The 20,908-nt window shown below is 38.2% G+C and overlaps 4 protein-coding genes across 6 annotated transcripts; 1 reads left to right on the top strand and 3 right to left on the bottom strand.

Annotated features, from left to right (window-relative positions):
* Nucleotides 1-243: 243 nt before the first annotated feature.
* Nucleotides 244-2,170, bottom strand: LOC121800651. Its single transcript, XM_042200175.1, has 4 exons — nt 2,120-2,170; nt 1,900-1,990; nt 1,203-1,555; nt 244-1,114 (listed from the first exon to the last, which is right to left on the bottom strand). Exons 1-4 carry the CDS (start codon nt 2,168-2,170, stop codon nt 482-484), a joined length of 1,128 nt encoding a protein of 375 aa, XP_042056109.1. The 3' UTR covers nt 244-481.
* A 10,523-nt stretch (nt 2,171-12,693) lies between these two features.
* Nucleotides 12,694-15,365, top strand: LOC121798567 (putative F-box/LRR-repeat protein At4g15060). Of its 3 annotated transcripts, XM_042197631.1 has the most exons (6): nt 12,694-12,711; nt 12,789-12,912; nt 13,312-13,378; nt 13,454-14,308; nt 14,648-14,791; nt 14,878-15,365. In XM_042197631.1, the coding sequence occupies exons 2-6, from the start codon at nt 12,824-12,826 to the stop codon at nt 15,184-15,186; spliced, it is 1,464 nt and encodes a 487-aa protein (XP_042053565.1). In that variant the 5' UTR covers nt 12,694-12,711; nt 12,789-12,823; the 3' UTR covers nt 15,187-15,365. The 3 variants fall into 3 exon arrangements, with proteins under 3 accessions (XP_042053565.1, XP_042053566.1, XP_042053567.1); XM_042197632.1 differs by lacking the exon at nt 12,694-12,711 and having other exon boundaries at nt 12,795-12,922; XM_042197633.1 differs by lacking the exons at nt 12,694-12,711; nt 12,789-12,912 and adding an exon at nt 12,967-13,192.
* Nucleotides 15,366-17,605: 2,240 nt separating this feature from the next.
* Nucleotides 17,606-18,432, bottom strand: LOC121799083 (uncharacterized protein At5g01610-like). Its single transcript, XM_042198422.1, has one exon. It carries the CDS (start codon nt 18,316-18,318, stop codon nt 17,818-17,820), a length of 501 nt encoding a protein of 166 aa, XP_042054356.1. The 5' UTR covers nt 18,319-18,432; the 3' UTR covers nt 17,606-17,817.
* A 1,232-nt stretch (nt 18,433-19,664) lies between these two features.
* LOC121800650 lies at nt 19,665-20,129 on the bottom strand. The gene has a single exon (XM_042200174.1). The coding sequence runs from the start codon at nt 20,127-20,129 to the stop codon at nt 19,665-19,667; it is 465 nt and encodes a 154-aa protein (XP_042056108.1).
* Between the last annotated feature and the right edge of the window lie 779 nt (nt 20,130-20,908).

Here is a 20,908-nt window from a genome sequence, read left to right as displayed (position 1 = left end):
GGCCACCCCATTCGACTTTTGCCATCCAATTCATGATGCGGTTTCGATGACATTTCAATTAGCACCATTTTGTCAATAAATGCTATTGCCTTATTTACGGAGTGAACAGTGCGGGCCTTAATAAAATGCAGGGCCATCCTCATTTATATCAAGACTAGTGAACACCCAAATATGACCATAAATGAAGCATAAACTGTCTATCTCTAAAGTAGTGAACACGTCCTTAGGACGGAGGGTGGAGGACCAAACCCACGGCCATACAAAAAATACAGACACCCCCTTGCCTATAGTTCTATTAGTCTGACATACATGCCTGAACAAAAGAGTAATATGAGTATCCAATAACAAAAGCTAGAGATCGAGGCTATTGCCGAGAGGTTCAGTTATAAGGCTTTTACATACAACCACTTAAATCAATGGATACTTGGAGCTACTAGGCTTTGGAAGTCCACCAAAACCATGTCGTCCCTTTGGTGTGCGATCACTTACCATTTTTTTCCTCAAGGATATGCATGAGGTAGTCGGCCTTCTCATCATCGTCGTATCCCATAAAAAGGTCAAGCCTCTCGGGCTCCTTCACAAGTATGTCGCTAGCAAGGAATTTTTGCTTTCTATCCAAACCTGGGACGGTGCGCAGCAGTGTTGAAACTTCAGTGCGCTTAGCACTTAGGTCAAACTCGTACCCGATACGGGTTGTTAAAGTGTCTAGACGCTGGTTCGTGTCTTCGTTCATCTTTGACATCGCCTCTAAGATTGATTCCAATGCAGACCCTGCCTTCCTTTTACGGTTAGGTTTGTTCGATGCAGTGTGGCTTTTGTAAGAGCTTTCACATCCGGTATCCGGATTGAGGCTTTCTTGGATCTCCTCTTGGGTGTACAAATCCTCCAGATTGATATTGTACACATCAGGATGAGGCTCACGCATGGGAGAAGGAACACCACCAGTTGGTGAAGAGACACCACCAGACGGAGAAGGGGCAGCTCCCATTTTAGCAAAAGCTTGAGTCATGCCCTCGCACCGCAAACCGGCTGCACGATCCTTCCCGTAGATGTACTTCCAGTCATTGTAAAATGGCCAAGACTTATACCTCATGTAGCGTGCATTAGAGTCAGCCTACAAGGTAAAACAACAACTTCAAATTAAAATAGAAAGTGATGGTCAACAATATGTAGAAGAGTTGGGGGGATGGGATCGATTAAACCTTAACGATTTGGGCCCACTGGTCATCGTTGCATTCTATCTTCCAGTCGCCGTCTGAGTTGAACCCAACACCGCTACGGTCAAGCATCATATTCAATGAATTGTAGAATTTCTTCCAAGTGTTGATCTTGGAGGAAATATGAGGTTGGGCTCTCACAGTTGTTGTAGGGATTTCTCGACGGACAAATTCTTCAACGCGAGTGAGGAATCCTGCTCGGAACCCATTATCGGCCTTCCAACGGTTAGTCACAAGGTCCTTCAATGCTAGTATGAGGACTTCCTCCTCACGAGGAGACCATGAGCGCCTAGACCTGTCGGGCTTCAGTCCACCAGATTTACCACGAATAACACCACCTTCACAACAATAAAAGGTTCATCAATTACTAATCCTTAAAGTTCATGTTAATTGCAGTGCATAAACTAACCATTTGGGTTGTGGCTTTTTGATTCCGGCAGTAGGTGAGAGTCAGACATCATTCACACAAGAATATTTGATCTAAGACTACAAAATCTCCAACAAAAAACAAAAATAATGTGACAAAATTGAAGTAATAGCAGAGGGAACACAAGGTAATCAGTAGTCGACAATGAATCATAAATGACTTTGGAAGGCGTGACGATTTATGAACATACGCCGGAGCCGACGATGACTGATTAAGCAATACAAAAATGCAACGAGAATTAGTAAGCAAATTTACCTTGGTCGTGTGCCCAGTCAAAGACGTCGGCTTGTGCTCGACGGTAATTATTTGCCGGCCAAGAGGTGTTGGGCGTCTCCTTTTGGCGGGACTGCTAAGCATATTTTAGAGAAGGCGGTAGTGAAAAATTTGGGGTAGATCCAAATTATAAATGCTACTTTTGATAAAGGGCAAATTGGAAATTAATGTAATGTGTTAGGGATAAATATGTCATGCAAACCAATAAAACATGCTTCCAACTAATCCAACCAAACACTGATGTTGCCCACATGTTCCAACACAACTCAACGAACCAAACTCCATTATGCATAATATACACTACCACAAACATTAAGTTAGCAACACAACCCTTCAAAAATTTGTATTTGCTACTCATCTAATCAAACGAACCCTTAGTGTTCTTATATTTTTCTCCCAACAGGTTATTCAAGTAGGGGACAAAACCATCAAATTATCACTTGGTCCAGGGGACTTATGTGATACATATGAAGAACGTCAGAGTGGCGATGTTGGAAATGGCATGCTTGTAGAGTCAGGAGGCACTTGGCGTAAGGTTAATGTAGAGCGAGAATTAGATGAATCAAGTAAAAACCATGTCAGAAGAAGCCGAGCGTAAGATGAAAGCACGAAAGTAAGTATTATTTCTCGAAAATTTTTCATGCTATCAGAATTAGCTCAACCTTCTCAAATGAACATAACTTTTAGTTTTACTTATTAATTTGCATTAATGGGAGGTCAAATGAAGATTTTGTATAGCTTGACGTGTCAATCCTACTTGCTCACTTACCTGATGATATTAGTGGGTTGTTATCCTAAAAAAATCATGCTTCTCTGAGAAAAATGATTTTTTTTCCATTGGGGGAGGGATGGCTGGTGAGCTTTGGTTGACAGGATACAATACATACATGATATGTGTGATTTTTGGACTAACTGACCTAAATGATAAAATGCCACTTCTAATAGACACCCTGATATTTGCTCAATCCCAATCTCGAGAGGGAAATACTACGGAGGTTTTCAATCCATTGGCCTGAACTTTTGGATACGCATCAACTCCTTCAACTTGTGCAGTTGTGGTTGTGGAAGAACTTAATTCAATATTAAGTTTTCTTTACCTTGGCTGGAACTTTCTGGACACCTCCATCTTCGGTGACATGATAAAAAATGGACTTTTGCATATTTTTTCTTGTATAGAAATTTGTTTTGAGTATTGAGTGATTACTTCAAACCTAACTAGTAGCCATTTAGCACGGTTACATGGGTCCAAAGTTGGACTTATTCCTATCAGTTTGCTTCTTTAATCCTTTTCTTTATGTGATAACAGAGCAATTGTGTTATATTATCAGAATCCAGCTATGAAGGCATTTGCTGCTTCTGAGTGTAAGTGGTTTTTAATTTGTGGAAGCGAAAGTGACAGTGACACTGATAGTAGTGACAGTGAAAGTCCTAGCAGAAGCAAGAATCGAAGCCCAGTAGGAAGTCGGAATGGTAGTAGTAGTGACAGTGATACCGATTCATCTTCCAGCAACAAGCAGGCATCTGATGAGGATTGAGATATTATGATATTTGATGATGAGAAAGAATCCAAACACAAAATTCTAGATCCTCACTCGGCTGCATCTAGAGATCCCGGTCCATGGAACGAGTATGTGCTATCATACTCGTCGTGAGAGGTCCTTCAGTCATACTGCCATGACCTCCCAAGTAACATATGACAGTGAATCACCGCGCATTCCATTGAAATTGGCTCCAACACTAGTTCTTCCACCTTTACGACCGCATGACTCAAGTAATTGATTATGAGGAATGAAGATTTGATTTCCAAGTAGGCGAATAATATCAATGGCTCTAGTATTAATTCTCAAGCACCTAGTTTTATTAGTTCAAGGATCTGATCGAAAATAATGAAAAGAGTTGGGAGACAGAAAATGATCGTACAGAGTAAAGAATTCCAATATTTATAAGAACTCTCTACCTATGCACAAAGTAAAGAATCGATTTACTACCTCTTTCATAGATTATCTTTTTAGTTTAGACATTAGCTAGATTTACCCTAATTTAGTACAAAATACTACTACTATATTATTTGAAATACCTTCTATACTTGCTTTGCAAAACAAATTTCCCTCCCCTTCCTTTTCGATTCAATGCAGAAATCGATACTAGTCTATATTAAAAGCTCCATTGGCTTTGTCTATGTACATGTACTGTGTGAATTGTAAAGATTTTAGGCTTAAATCAATCTTTAATGACTGTAAGGAAAACATGATTAGTATGCAATGACAAAACCTAAAAGAATAGGAGTACTTGTTATAAAGGACTTGAAGATCCTAACACTACTGTCCCTAATCGCCGCCAAACTTCTTGCACACCACCATCACCCTCATGTGTGTGATTCCGATGTTCAAGTCGTTGTGCCCGTAGCAAACTGTACACCATCTTTATTCATAGAAGACCAAGCTTCCGAGCAAGTACGTAATCGATCATTGTGATCATGTTTATCTTCAAGACACCATTTCCAAAGTCTTTATCAACATAGTGACTGGAAGAAGCATATGATTCCAATTTTATCAACAATTGTGTGCAGAGGCGAATACATGAGGACAGGATGGAAGTAGCTCTGGATTTACTATAATTCCTTCATACTCATCATCTATAGCATCAATAACTGTGTCTTTCTTGAGGAATAGGCTACTACTTAGTGCGCTTGTTCCACTGATCTGTGCAAATAAGAATCTAGAAAACAATGTTGGATGGCCGAAGTGGTCGATCAGGGAAAAGCCTACACACACAACAAACTATGAATCATCAAACATATTCTTGTCCAAAATGAAATCCCACATTGCCTTTTGCAACTAACTTCATCCGACACAACTAGAAGCATCACTCCTATCTTAAATTTGAAGTTAATAACACTATAGATATCCACCAGTGCAAAACTCCAACCAAATTAGGACCATAATGAAATAACATCAAAATAAAAGCCTTTGTACTAATTCTTTATTACTACATTTACCTACATCAATTTTAAGCTCTCAAATAATCCACATTGCTAAAATTTCACTTGAACAAGTTTCTCACACTTCAAGATCAAGTTTCTAAACACATGTACATATCTATAAAATGATAAAGTCAACAAATAGCATACAATAGCACAAAATCAACATTATCATGTCGCTTCAAAACAACAGATCAGTGGAGCTGACAAAGCTTCACCCCATGCCTAGCCACCAATTTTTAACACCCTAAGGCATGCCCCTAAATAATGAGTACAATCTTGGCCACCAATTGAATCATGTTCCAAGATAACTAAAAAAAAGAGATTTACCTTTAGAGCTACTTCACTTAGGGGTGAGCAAAAAATCCGAAAACCGAATATCCGAACTGAACCAAACCGAAATTTTGAAATTCAGTTCGGTTTTTTCAGTTTTTCGGTTCGGTTCGGATGGAAAAAAATACCGAAAACCCGAATTATGTATTAATATTATATATTATATTAATTTCAAACCAATACTTAAAACATAAAACTAATTCTAAACCCTAGAAGTAATAGGACTCTAACGGCAGTTCTGACTTCCTCCGCCTCCAAGTCCAATCCTTCTTTCCCTGGCCTCCATCTCTCCACCTCCAAGGCTCCAGCCGGCCACCCACGCCGGCGCTTTCAGCAAAATGTATGCTTCCCTCCTCTATGTATTTCATGCTTCCCTCCAGATCGTCATAGATCTATCTTGAAATTGTCATATGTATTTTATGCTTCCCTCGTCTATGTATTTCAAACTTTGTTTGTGTCGTAGCATCAATTGGTGAAAGGCAATGGCAATAAGTATAATCTTTCATCTGTATTTACTCCTCGTATTTAGTCAGAAGTTGGTGACACACAATCACCAATGATGTTTTGTTATCTCAATTGCTGCTACACTTACTACCAATTAATCCATTAAAATTAACAAAAGAGTATTTTCTGTTTTCCAATAGAGAATTCAATTGATAATGTGTAAATTGGGTGAAATACATTGTGCAGTGGTCCCCTTTTCAAACTCTAATTCATGCCCAATTCAATTTAATTCAGTTTTTCGATTTTTTGAAATTTCATAAAATTTCGGTTTATTCGGTTTTTACAGTTCGATTTTTCGGTTTTCCGGTTTCGGTTTTTCGATTTCGGTTTCAGTTTTGACCTAAATTTGGGTTTTCGAGTTCGGTTCGGTTTGGGCAAAAAACCGAACCGAAACCCGAATACTCACCCCTAACTTCACTTCAACTCTAAGCTTTGTCTCCTAACTTTGCTCCTCAAATGAGTGAATACCGTGTATTCAAATTAATGAACTTGTATTATCTCATGTATTCATTTATCACTACCTTATATTGAATCCAAATGTAAGATTCACCAATTTACAATGATGATGAAATTATAAATGAGTAATACTTCCTTATTTATTTGGCAGTTTTCTTTTAACTAAAACAAACATATGAAGGAAATTAAATCTTAAAACAAACAACATTACACTAATGTAGAAATAATTACCATCATGAACTGTATTCAAAGGAGAAATTTATGAAAGTTAATTTGGAAACAAGAAATAAATACTCAACTCATCGATTATACCATCTCCTCCTAAATTTTAAAGATTCTAGATCTCCTGCATCGTGCTAGGTCATATATAACCAATAAATTTACACCAAAAAGAGGGGGGGAAAAGCAAGTATTTTGAAACACAATGTGGTCTCTCTGGTCAAAAGAACTAATTGCTTTAACTAGTACTCCCTCCGTCCCCTAATAGGAGTCGTTAGTGGAATGTGAGACCTACTACCATTTATGGTAAAAATGAAGAGTGACTCTTAATGGTGGACGACCCAAAATGGAAATTAGCGACTCTTATTCGGGGACGGAGCGAGTACTAACCAGATCCTCGAGGAAGAAAATCACGACCACTATGCTCTCCAAAACCGAAGACTTCCCTGAGCTTTCAGCGCAAACCACAAAATGAACACATTCAAAACCGATGCGGAAAAATGAAAACCATTTTAAGTTTAACTACAACAGAAGCAAATTTCAGAAACAGAACAGATATAAAAAGGTATAAACTCACTCCACCGACGTTACCAAAATATTGTACCAATGCGCCCGCAGAAAGCAAGTGCCACAGATATCTCTCCCAATCCTAACATGAAAAACAGAACATCATCAATATAGTTGAAAATTCTGCATTTTAATCCTCAGCATTTCTTTATCTCTAGCTATCCAACATCTAAGATTTTTCTCAATTATTACAATGAATATGGATATGGATAAACTACAACACATCTCAGACTAAGATGCATTCATTCTATATTTCCTGTTATACGCTCTATACAGGCGACTTGTAAAAAAGAGTTACTACTAGACTTTAGCAGCATTGGTTTATGGAAGGAGAACAAATTAGCGATCTAACTTGATTATTGTCAATTCCTTTTATGAATTATTGCCATGCACAAAAAGGATCGCATGTTTCAACTAGAGAGATTGAAAGGGGCGAAATCAGGATCTTTTCTAGTACATAGAACAAAAAGCACATCACGAAATGACCGAGTAATACACAATCTATCCTTTAAAAAACGATCAACACGACCGTGAAACAGAAAATTAAATTAAAACATACACAGTGCATAAATGAATTACGTATAAAAATCACAACAGTAATGAGAAATTACCCATGAAAATTAGACACAGATTTGCATGGTATCCTGAGAGAAATCTTACATATATCTGTTGGATATTTGACACACAAAATATAAGAGTACTCAACAAGGAAAAAGTATGGAAGATAAGTGGGACTAAAACTTCTCACAAAGGTATTACAAAATACACAATACAAAACTCTTCCTTCCTTTCTAACTTAGAGCTACGGCTCTTTCTTACAAAACTCTTCCTTCTCTTTTCTTTCTTTCCTTGATAATACAATAAACTACAACTACACCTATTTATAGATATTCAAAGATGGATAAACTAGGCTACCTAGTATACACATATCCACTACGTATCATGATTAGCTTATTTAGAAAGCTATCACATACTAACCATATATTCCACCGCCTATTACATATTGGAATTGTGGCTTCATTTTGATCATGAGGAAACAAAATTTCATCCACATATATTAAGTAGGTGATGCACCTACTTTATCACTTTTCTTAATCATGAAGCAATTGAGTTTAATAACTCAACATCCTCCCTTAAGCTCAATTCTTCAAGGTCTTCATGCCAAGTAAAAACTTCAATCTCCTGAAGACATCCTGCTTTAGTGGCTTTGTAAATATGTCTGTAATTTGATCCTGTGACTTGCAGTATACTAATTCCACATCATTTTGGTTCACGTGCTCCCGAATAAAGTGATAACGAGTATCAATATGCTTACTTCTTTCGTGGAACACTGGATTCTTTGCAAGTGCTATTGCAGACTTATTATCAACACGTATCTCCGTCGGGCCTTTTTGCGCGTATCCCAGAAAACTTAGTAAATTTCTCAACCAAATGCAATGGCACACCGTTGAACTTGCTGCCACATACTCGGCTTCACATGTTGAGAGTGTCACTACAGCTTGCTTCTTTGACGACCAAGTAAAGATAGCATCTCCAATATAAAAACAGTAGCCGGTAGTGCTCTTTCTTTCATCCAAGTCTCTTCCCCAGTCGCTATCCGAATAACCAACGAGTTTATCTTCTTGATTAGAGGGGTAAAGTATACCTTCATTCAACGTACCTTTAATATAGCGCAAAATCCTCTTGGCCGCATTCAAATGAGACTGTGACGGCGTTTCCATGTATCTGCTGATTAATCCAACTCCATAAAGAATATCAGGCCTAGTGCACGTTAGATATCGTAAACTTCCAACGAGGCTTTTGAAGTAAGTTGGATCCACCTCAGCTTCACCATCATGCTTCCTTAATTCTTGACCGATCGCCACGGGAGTGTTAACAGGATTGCAAGACTCCATTTTGAATTTCTCCAAGATTTGTTTTGCAAAAGAGCTTTGAGAGATAAATATCCCATCTTCATTTTGCACTACCTCAATTCCCAGAAAATGTGCCATCAAACCAATGTCCGTCATCTCGAACTCTTTGATCATGCTCTTCTTGAATTTATGAAACATTGCTTCACAATTTCCAGTAAAGATTAGATCATCAACATATAGGCAAACAAATAACATGTTACCTGCAGCATCTTTCTTCAAGTATAGAGCATGTTCGAAAGGGCACTTCACAAAGTCATTGTTCAGAAAATACTCATTGATTCTGGAATTCCATGCTCGTGGAGCTTGCTTGAGCCCGTACAAAGCCTTCTTCAATCTGTAAATTTTATCTTCAGCTCCTCGTTTCACATAACCTTCAGGTTGCTCAACGTAAATTTCTTCTTCAAGAAAACCATTTAGAAAAGCCGACTTCACATCGAGCTGATAGATCTTCCAATTGTGTTGGGCGGCCAGCGAGATAAATAATCTGATCGTCTCAAGACGAGCAACAGGAGCGAAGACTTCACTATAATCAATTCCGGCCTTCTGCTTGTATCCTTTCGCCACCAACCTCGATTTGTACCTTTGCACTTCACCATTGGCATTTTTCTTTGTTTTGAACACCCATTTCACACCAATTGCTTTTCGGCCTTCTGGCAGTGTTGTCAACGACCAAGTATCATTTTTCTCGATCGCATTGATTTCTTCATCCATTGCAATCTTCCATTTCATTTCTTGTGCAGCATCTGTATAAGCAATTGGATCAGCATCCATATAAAAACAAATAAGATTCACATTTTCCTCCACAGCTTTATCAACTTCTTCGGTAGCTTCATATATATCGTTCAGATTGCGCATCCTTCTTGGCCTTCCGACTGGACCTTGAGATGATGTTGGTGAATCAGGTTCTTCAACTTCACGTGCATCTTCTTGCTGATCAGGTACAATTTCTGACGTGCTTGTAGCTTTCTTATCCTCCCAGCTCCATGTTTGATCTTCTTCAAACACCACATCGCGGCTTATGATCACCTTCTTTGTGAGTGGGTTATACAATTTATAACCCATTACTCGATCACCATATCCCACGAAGATACATTTTTCACCTTTATCATCAAGCTTGATTATTCGAGCTTCAGGAATTTTGGCATAGGCAATACAGCCAAAAACTCTTAGGTGCGCAACACTGGGCTTGAACGAGCTCCATGCCTCTTCGGGCGTCATGTTACGAACACTTTTGGTGGGACACCGATTCAGGAGATATACTGCTGTTGCGACAGCTTCAGCCCAGAATTCTCGGGGTAAGTCCTTCCCTTTGATCATACTCCTCGCCATATCAAGAATTGTTCGATTCTTCCTTTCAGCAACACCATTCAGTTGAGGAGTATATGCAGGTGTAAGTTGGTGAACGATTCCATGATCCTTGCAAAATTTTTCGAACAGATCGGATGTGAACTCGCCTCCTTGGTCGGATCTGAGAACTTTAATATAGTGTCCACTCTGCCTTTCCACAAGAATTTTGAATTCTTTGAAAATATCAAACACTTCAGATTTCCTTTTCAAAAAATACACCCAAGTCTTTCTGGAGTAATCATCAATGAAAGTTAGAAAGTATTGATTACCTCCAGTAGAAATAGGCTTCAGAGGACCACAAACATCTGTATGAACGATCTCCAACGGGCGTGATGCTCTCCATCTCATTTCTTTTGAGAAACTTGGCCTGTGATGTTTTCCCAGTATGCATCCTTCACAAACTTCTTCAGGATGATCAATATGAGGCAAGCCTTTCACCATATTCTTTGAAGACAGAAGCTTCAAACCACCAAAATTCAGATGTCCAAGACGTAAATGCCATAACCACGATTCATCTTTAAAAATTGCATTCATGCACTTCAACATATCATGTTTCATGTTCAATGCAAATAATCTATTTTTGGACATCTTCACAGAGGCAACCAAACTACCACGAGCATCATTGATAGTAAGGCAAGAATTCTTGATATTAATATCAAATCCTTTCTCCAGCAATTGACCAAGACTCAAAATATTGCTCTTCATGACAGGCACATAATAGACGTCATATATAAAGCCATGATTTCCATTCTTCAACTTAATCAAGATATTACCTTTTCCTTGCACCGCTACTTTGGAAGAATCTCCAAAAGTAACATCCACATAAGATGTCTCCTTCAGCTCCACGAAGAGTTCCTTGTTCCCGCACATGTGGTTACTAGCTCCAGTATCCAAGTACCACGTGCTGCACTGATCACCCACAAGTCCTTTATGAGTAAAAAGAGAGGTTGAAATTACCTGCTCATTATTGTCTCCACCATCGGCATAATGGACTTGTTGGTTGGATCTGGTATTTCCGGCTGTTGGACATTCATAGCTGTAATGCCCGAATTCGTGACAAGTATAGCACTCGACATTTGCTTTATCAAACCCTGGTTGATTATAGGTTTGAGAATAACCGCCTCTGTATTGTCCTCTTCCTCGTCCTCGTTGTCCATAAGAATTCCGACCTCTGCCTCGATAGGTGGAATTTTGGCGTCCTCCCTCATTTTGATAATTCTGACCTCGTCCTCCTCGATTTTGGTAATTCTGGCCACGTCCTCCTTCGTAATGATAATTTTGGCCGCGTCCTCCTCGGCCACGATAGCCTCGTCCTCGGCTTCGACCTCGGTTGTATCCGCCACGTGATGTCCCAGGCTCAAACTTCTTGTCTTCTTGTATCGACATCTTTGCTTGTAGCATATGCTCAAGTGACGGAGTTGTCTTTTTCTTCATGCGTTGCTCGTGGACTTCCAAGCTGCTCTGTAACTGGTCGATTGACATAGTGTTGAGATCTTTTGATTCTTCGATAGCCGCAACGACGTGCTCAAATTTTGACGTCAAGGAACGAAGAATTTTCTCAATGACACGAACATCTTCAACTATCTCTCCTTGCCTTTTCATTTGATTCACAATAACTAATGTTCTTGTGAAATAGTCTGAAATGCTCTCCGTTTCAGACATGGCCAAGCTTTCGAACTCGCCACGTAGGATCTGCAGTCGAACTCGTATCGCCTTATCAACGCCGGTGAAAGAATTCTTCAGAACCTCCCAGGCTTGTTTTGACATGGTGGCCGCGCTTACTTTCTCGAACGTGGTTTCATCAATACCTTGATAGATATTGAACAACGCCTTCTTGTCTCGTTTCCTTGCATCTCTGAGGGCGTTCTTCTGGTTGTTCGTCAGGGCATCTTCGGCTTCTGGGGAGGCAGGTTCGGTGTAGCCGTCTTGAACAATATCCCACAACTCTTGTGATTGCAACAAGACTCGCATCTGAATACTCCAATTCCCATAATTGTGTTTCTCTAATTTGGGAATCTGGGGTTGAACCATATTCAACGTTGTCGCCATAGGTAGGATCGAGTGGCTCTAGATACCAGATTTGTTGGATATTTGACACACAAAATATAAGAGTACTCAACAAGGAAAAAGTATGGAAGATAAGTGGGACTAAAACTTCTCACAAAGGTATTACAAAATACACAATACAAAACTCTTCCTTCCTTTCTAACTTAGAGCTACGGCTCTTTCTTACAAAACTCTTCCTTCTCTTTTCTTTCTTTCCTTGATAATACAATAAACTACAACTACACCTATTTATAGATATTCAAAGATGGATAAACTAGGCTACCTAGTATACACATATCCACTACGTATCATGATTAGCTTATTTAGAAAGCTATCACATACTAACCATATATTCCACCGCCTATTACATATTGGAATTGTGACTTCATTTTGATCATGAGGAAACAAAATTTCATCCACATATATTAAGTAGGTGATGCACCTACTTCATCACTTTTCTTAATCATGAAGTAATTGAGTTTAATAACTCAACAATATCAATGCAGGATCAGAGAGAAGGAGAGCCGATTATCAAACTGTGATGAAGATGAAACTGAAACGCAGCTCACAAACAACGTTGGTGATTACTGGCTTCATAATCAATGCTCAGAATTTTCACCGTCGGCGCCGGTGAGCAGCGGTAAATAGAGGCTAGGGTTGAAAAAACTAAAAAGGAATAAAAATTGAAATAATTCCGTTGGAGAGATTTTGATTAGCGGAAGGAAGCACATAGATTTAAAAAAGGAATAAAATATACTATAAAAAATACTCCACTCCGTAAAAAATAAAAAAATAAAACCCTAGTCTGTTATACTACTATACTACTTCCCTGTCTCCTCAAATTCAAAATCTCTCTCCTCTGCGTCCTCTCTCCCTCCCTTTTCACCCGTATTTCCTTTTCCTTCGGCGAGTAAGTATATGTGTATACCTATAAATATGGGAATGATTTCTTCTTCTATAAATTGAAGATATTCACATACTCAAACCCTGTTAATTTGGTCTTTCTTTTCTCAATATCTCTATATACAGACAGACGCATAAGCAATTCTCGAAATTGATGGATGGAAGAGACTGCAATAAGAGGACAAAGAGGGAGGTTAGATTCTAATTGTTGCTCAAAAATATTGATGATTACTATTCTAAATTGTGCGTTATTGGTTTTATGATGTAGTGTGGATCAGGGTTTAGGGTTGACAGAATAAGTGGATTACCTGATGAAATCATATACATCATACTGTCTTTCCTACCCTTGAGACAAGCTGCGGCCACTAGCCTTCTTTCTCACCGATGGCAGCATTTGTGGAAGCATACTTCTAATCTCGACTTTTACGACCCACACACCATTGTAATCAATCGCAACTCATGGCGTGCAGAGACGTGCCGCCATGTCAAAATCGTCAATTTGGTTCTTGAATCACATCAAGCCCTTTTCATTAAACAGTTCACAATTTCGATTTACGTAAACAAATCAGCACATAGCACAATCACCAAATGGCTCAAATTCGCGCAGTTGAGACGAGTTGAGAGATTGGATTTAAACTTCCACTGTATGAATTTGAGTGGAAGGCGTGCGGTTGTGTTAGAAGATTTGGTGCGAGAGATGAGGCCTATGAAATATCTCAAGGCTCTGTCTCTGGACACTATGAAAGTGAGTGGTCAAGACATCTCATATTTCCTCAAAAGTTGTCCCCTATTGAGGGAACTCAATATCACAACATCGTCTTTCACGTCTGATGTTCATGTCTTTGGCGATTTGGAGATTCTTCGGATACGTGGATGCATCTTTAGGAAATTCGCTATCGAAATTTCTGCTCCACATCTTTATGAAGTTGTTGCTGATTCTTATGAACTTATTTCCGATGCAAAAACAGGCGCCCTACGGTTCAAGAATGTCCCAAGACTTGCCATAGCAAGTCTTGAAATTGGAAATCTAAGATATAATGCGGCCAATTTTGCTTCAGCAGTATCTTGCTTTACTTCCCATCTCCAAAAACTCATATTGTTTATCCCATCCTCAAAACATAAGGTTAGACTGCATGGAAAAATCAAGTTTTGTGAAATTTTAGTCCGTCCTCCCATTTTAAAAACCAGCATTCATGAAATTTGAATTTGTTCAAATTATCTCACATGATGTCTCAAATGAGAAATCACTGGATGATTTTTGAACTTAATTAGCCAAATATCATTATGTTTTTGAAATTTTACTCTTTTTCTTATATGCATATAATAATTAGGCATGGAAATGTTATGCTACATATCATCATTTGTTTAACGCATTTTAGCATTATTTGGTTTGTTAATACATTTTGTCATTTATAAGGTTGATGGTCCTGACGGTGGTTCACTGGTTGTCTTGATTTGGCAGATTTTTTTAAGGGAACGGCTTCCCCATATGCCTAATCTAAAGGAGTTGTACGTTGTAGTTTCGTGTTACCATGTGCACCACTGTATTGTGCCGGTAACATCTATAATATCAGCATGTCCTCGTCTTCAGATGTTCACGTTCAAGGTTGGTATACTATTAGTATAAATTCAAAGTCTCGTCAAATAATATTTCCTCATTTTATGATTTCTTACGTATATGGATATATGCAGTTTTATATATGTGAAGATATTGAAAGATTCCCAGGCGAATTTAGTAAATATTATTTGCAAACTTATGGCTGTAAACGATCACATGTTTTTGAATGCCCACACCAACGTCTCAGAATGTTAAAGTTTCAAGGATCGTGTGCAACCGATATCATCAAATCGATGACCTACATTTCAACTTGTTGCGACGCATATCAAAAGATAAATACTTGTACTCCACATATGAGTGAGACTGAGGCACAAGCTCATATTGGCCACATGCAACAACTTCAATCCCAGTTACCTCATCAAGTTGAATTCGAGTTTAGATAATATTAATGCACTTTCTTTGCCAATTTTGTGTGGTTTTTTAACGTGATGTCAGATCGACTTTGTTGCCCTTTGATTATAGAACAAAATATTTATTATAGTATATGGTAGTTACGTTCTTAAAATTGTGCATCGATTTGTAATTGTTTATTGAAGATAGTGAAATTTTACTCTTTTTGTTATATGCAAATAATAATTAGGCAGGGAAATGTTATGCTACATATCATCATCTCTTAATCATGATTTTATAATTATACTATTTCTTTTGTTTTTGAAAAAGAAGCGTTCCTCTCTTCTGCTAATCTTACAGGAACGGGAAAAAAAATTCGATTCTTTATTGCTCAGTCAAGTATCTTCATGCTTTTCTACTAATGATTGGGTGTCAGTGTGATTAAAATCTATTACATTTCTCTTACTCTGTGCCAGTTTCGTGTTTTCTAGAATTTGTTTGAATATGTTTGTTGCAAATAAGAAAATGAAGGCGAGTAGTGTTGAAGGAAGAGAACGTGATGCATGTGTGTTGCGTGCATGGTGGTATGCATGATATGATGAAGATAGGAAATATCTGAGAGATGCTGAGCTGGAGCCTCGTCACTAGCACGTCAGATCCGAGTCAGCATAAGTGTGGAATGGTGATGAGTTATTTGGTTAGAAGTTAGTTAGCTAGATATTTTGAGCTCATGCCATGTTGGTATAAATAGAGAGCTCGTGTATTGCAGCTTCAGTTCTGTAATTCTACATTTTGAGTTCAATAAAATCATTTCTGTTTTTCTCTCTATAATGGAGTACATTTTTATCAGTTTCTACATGGTATCAGCACAGAGTTTGGAGAGAGAAAAGTGAGCTGAGATAGGATAAAGGGAAGAAGAAGGGACAGAATTGCATAGATAGTCTGTCAAGTGAGTTGGTGGTTTGGTGAGTCTGCCTGCTCTTGTAACAGTAGAGTCAGGTTGATTATTTGTGGTATTTGGGATTAATGGAGAAGTTGGTGAGGGATTGTGAGGATTTTGAGTTTCTGATTATTGATTTATCTGAGTTTCAGTGTGAAAAACAGATGGTGATTGTTGATTTATCTGAGTTTCAGTGTGAAAAACAGATGGTGAAAGGTGAGAAAATGGAAAAATCTCTTCATGAAAGACAACATGCCTTGTGATTATTTCTTGCATGGAGTCAATCTCAAGCCACTTATATCCCCTATAATCAGCAGGATATCCCAACAAAATACACTTCGTGGCTCTGTTTGAAAATTTATCTCTACCTCAGTGCAAAGTAGATGCATAGCACAGGTACCCTATGACTCTAAGGTGTGTATATGAGGGTAATTTTTGAAAGAAGGCATGGAAGGGTGTGATGTTATTAGGTAGAACAGAAGAAGGGTTCTATTTATCGGATATGAAGCATTTAAAATGCAGTCCCCCCAGTATTGTATAGACAGATGGGATTGGAAAAGAAGACTCTAGATGTTTATGTTTTCTCTCAACCCGAGCATTTTGTTATGGGGTTTCAACATATGAATGTTGTACTATAGTGCCAAAAGAAGTGTATAAGGAGGTTAAATTCTGGAGCATTATCTGGTCGTATGGCTTTGATATTTCTTGAAAATTGTGTGAGAACAGTTTTGAAAAATTGGCTAAGGATGGTGGCTACATATGATTTGTTTTCCGATTTTCCATCAGAAAAGTCCACACAAATATGGAATAATCATCAACAATGATGAGGATTTTTTTTTTTCATTGGTGAGTGTTGGGATTGAAAGGACCCAAACATCACAACGTATAAGGTCAAAGATTTCAGAAGTAACAGAATCTGATTTACAAAAAAAATAAGGGGACAGATATCAGGATGAATAGAGAGTGTGTGTGGCATGACTTTACACAAATCCAGTATACTACTACATCTAATTGTATTTTCCCATTAAAAAGGGAAGAAATAATCAACATTAGATATTTCTTGGAAATCTTAATCCAACTTATTTATGTAATTATGATACATTTATATAATAATAATAATAATACACCATAAGGTCCAAACACTTCGAAAACCCCACACTGAAATAAGATTTTGTCATCTTATAGAATTATTTTTTAGATTTTCACGCTATCTACTGACACCATTCACACTTGTAAAAATAGTCTAGCATCTCAAATCATAGATTTTTTTTTAACATTTAATTCAAGGATTATCTTCCTTTTTTTATTTAATTTATGGATTATCTTGTTCTCATACGTCTGGACTTGCTGTTTCCATCCATAAACATAATTCTCAAAGGTAGAATTCCTAAAAGCTAACAACCTCGTATTTTTAACCTCATCTGTCATTCAACGGTCCTAATTCCTAAGGACTGTAATCCAACTTCAACTCTTCAATGCTGAATATTTTGATGATTGTGCTAAATATCAATCACATTAATCCAAGAAAAAACTTTAGAAAAGAAAACATGAATAACGCAAACCAAAACAAACAGTAAGATCGAATGCATTGGGGCATTTCATGAGAGATATCGGGAATCCTAAAGCGCTTGCTTGTTTAATTCTTTGGAATTCGAAACTGGAAGTTAACATCACCAAGTAACTAAATTCATCAAAAACAAATGAGCCGGTGATCGCCCTAGCAAAACCCCTGAAATCGCCGCCGCTAACCATACTGAACGATCGGCAGAATCCTCATCAGCAAGCCAAATCCGGCGTCCCTCCTCCCGGAGTTCACACAGTCAAATCCACAGCCACACTGCGGGCACTCGAAGAAATTATCCACCGGGAAACTAGCCGACGCAATTCCGACGGACAGCTGCAATTCATCGCCGTTGCTGGTCACCTCGATTATGTTGATCCAGAAAAACAGAATTTTCACCTGGATCCCGTTCAAATCGGTGATCTTATTCTTCGCGATGGTGCCAGTAATGGTGCTCTTGTAATTGAGATCATAACCGTTGACGGAGTAGCTGCAGCTGCCGCCTATGAACACCGAGAATTTGCCAGTGGTGGTGTCGAGCTCGTAGCTCGTGACGCCCTGGGGCAGGAGGCCGGCGGGGAATCCGTAGGACTGGAGCAGGTCGTAGACAGAGGGCGGATCGGTGGCGGCGGCGGCCGAGACGAGAGAGAGGATCAAGAGGAGGCGTGCGGCGGTGGTAGACATGGATTGCTGCGAATTTTAGCGATGCGGCGGCGGTTTGGGGGATGAAATTGAATGGAGCTAAAATTGGGAATTTGATGGATATGAATATGATGCCTAAGACTATAGTAGTTAGTTGCATCCTTCATTTTCGCGTCCGATAATATAATTTGTCGATTCAATAAAGTTCGAGATCAACATGAATTAAGTTAATTTTTCAATTTGACCTTACATTTCTTCTAATATGTAATTATAAAATTATGAAAGGTTGAAATTAAAAAAAAAATGAGAAGTTAAATATTTTAATCAATCTTTGGAAAATTCATGTTATAATAACACTTTAATGAAATATTTGGATAAATTCATCATTTGTGGCGGTGGACTATGCTTGAATAGTGAGGTTAAATTAATAAAATAGCTAACGCAATGACATATGTCCAGTGTATAGGTGCATCTATATTTAACTTTTCAAAAGGATAGATATCTTTATACATGTCATGAAATTTCTAAAATGAAAAAAAAGTATTTATAATAAATGTTGGTTCAGTTATTTTGATTATAGTACAATCAAAACTCAGTCCGGGTGATATTCAAAGAAGGAAATATAGTTGGTTTATCTAAATTCGTGAATTGGATATTATTACTAAATTTCCATAGTGGTTCATAACTTCATATACTGGCTTGTAGTTGTAATTGGGGATTAAATCCACTTATCCTTCTTCACAAAATTAAGAATATTTATAAAGACTTTTGTGTTTTAAATACTCCATAAAAAATAAAGAGTTTATGTTTGCAGCTCTTTATCAAGCTCCTTGAATTTTGAAATGGGACTTGTTTTATTATAGTAAAGTGCCATTAGAAAAATTAAAACAATCTTATAGCTTTATTCGTAATCAAGAAAGAAGAGTTTTAAACTTTTTATAAAATGGTGGGATAAATATAACCAATAAGGAGTGTTTATTCTACCAAATGATTAATTGATCTCGATTAATCCAATCCTCCAAAGAATTTAGAATCTGCTTCTTGTCAATGAGACTAATTTGAATATATTTTAGATAAACTCTTTTATAAGTCTGTGTCCAAAAATTGATTTTAAGAGACAATTAAAGTAATTACATATAACGATGAAACTATCAGTTCGCTTAAAAAAAATCAATCTAAAAGTGGATTGTAAATTCAAACTCACCATTTTTTCTTAGGAGGGCACTCAATAAACCAAAGAGATCAACAGAGTCAGAGACAAGTAACATAATTTTATTTCTCACACCATGACACTAATAAGATACTTACATGAAAGTGAGAATGAAATAAGCATATGATAATTACACATAATTAATTTATTGAGGGAGCAAATTAAATAAAAGAAGCAATTAAGTTCCGGCGAAGGAACGGCGACAGTCGAAGCCACAGCCGCACATGGGTATGTTGAAGAAATTGTAAACCGGCATATCAACGGCCGCGAAGCCGTTGGAGAATTCGACTTCTTCCCCGTCTTCCACGACCTCCACCTCCACCAAATCCGACCAAAAGTTCATCATCCTCACCTGCACGCCGCGAAGACCCTCGATTTCCTCATCTCTTATCACGCCCCTGATTTGGGTTTGGAATCGGACGTCGTATCCGTACGCCGTGAAACTGCACGTCTTGTTCAGGTACAGCGCGAACTGCCCCGTGTTAGAGTTCAGCCTAAACCTAGTCACCACGCCCCGCGGGACCAGCCCTGGCGGGAAACGGTAGTACCGGAGGATGTCGTACACGGTCTCCGACGTGGGGGCAGCGAGGAAGGCCGCCGAGAGGATGAGGATGACGACGAGGGGGAACGAGGCGGGAGGCATGATCGAGCAAATGAGATCTAGTAATTCGAAATAATACTAGTAGTATATATGATCGGTCTTGCGTGTGTGAAATGAGATTGTTAGTTTGCATGTCAATAAGATGTGTATGAGATGATAAAAGCATGTTTTGTTAGTAACTACTCCTGTCTGGCTTAAGATAAATTGTCCAACTAACTTGGAGGGGAAATGGCTTGTTTTATGGTCAAGTCTTTTGAATGATGGACTACTTATGTACGTAAATACAATTAAGTAGATGTTGCATGTGGAGTTTTTATTCCATGAATATATACTAGACTTCTTTCTATTTTTGTTCTACTCCACTAATGGAATTCCATTTTAATGAAGTAGATTAGATGTATTCTAAATGGGGGAGTGACGCATAAGAGTTATGCGTCGTTATTAATGAAACGCATAACCCTTATGCGTTTTTCGCTAATGGCGCACAAGGGTTATGCGTCGTTTAAAGACGCATAATGCTTATGCGTCTTACCCTAATGACGCATAACCCTTATGCGTCTTTCAGTCAGCTTTTAACACACAGCGGGCAGAAGCAGCGCACAAAATACAATTTCATTTCCTCTCTCGGGTTTCCGGCGATTTCCAGCGTTATCTCCATAAGATCCGGTAATTGTTCATCAATTTAGCTACATTCATCATTATTCATGTTTATTTTGCTTTCATTTGTTAGTTTTATCCAATTTATAAAATTAGGGCTTGTAGGAAAAATGTCCATAATTGTTGTTGTTTTAAATGTTTTTGATGCAGAAATCATGCAAGTA

The sequence above is a fragment of the Salvia splendens genome, chromosome 4 (genome assembly GCF_004379255.2).
Source record: "Salvia splendens isolate huo1 chromosome 4, SspV2, whole genome shotgun sequence".
Classification (NCBI taxonomy): Eukaryota; Viridiplantae; Streptophyta; class Magnoliopsida; order Lamiales; family Lamiaceae; genus Salvia; species Salvia splendens.
The sequence above is the reverse complement of the archived record's forward strand: the minus strand, read 5'-3'. Positions and strand labels throughout refer to the sequence as shown.

Bases quoted from the DNA above. Each gene is read 5' to 3' on its own strand.
- LOC121800651 (XM_042200175.1), bottom strand. From the start codon at position 2,170: ATGTGGGCAACATCAGTGTTTGGTTGGATTAGTTGGAAGCATGTTTTA. The intron at 1,991-2,119 runs GTTTGCATGACA...TATGCTTAGCAG, and splicing joins GTTGGAAGCATGTTTTATTG to TCCCGCCAAAAGGAGACGCC. The intron at 1,556-1,899 runs GTAAATTTGCTT...ATTGTTGTGAAG, and splicing joins TGACTGGGCACACGACCAAG to GTGGTGTTATTCGTGGTAAA.
- LOC121798567 (XM_042197631.1), top strand. From the start codon at position 12,824: ATGAAGATGAAACTGAAACGCAGCTCACAAACAACGTTGGTGATTACT. The intron at 14,309-14,647 runs GTTAGACTGCAT...TTGATTTGGCAG, and splicing joins TCCCATCCTCAAAACATAAG to ATTTTTTTAAGGGAACGGCT. The intron at 14,792-14,877 runs GTTGGTATACTA...GGATATATGCAG, and splicing joins TTCAGATGTTCACGTTCAAG to TTTTATATATGTGAAGATAT.
- LOC121799083 (XM_042198422.1), bottom strand. From the start codon at position 18,318: ATGTCTACCACCGCCGCACGCCTCCTCTTGATCCTCTCTCTCGTCTCG.
- LOC121800650 (XM_042200174.1), bottom strand. From the start codon at position 20,129: ATGCCTCCCGCCTCGTTCCCCCTCGTCGTCATCCTCATCCTCTCGGCG.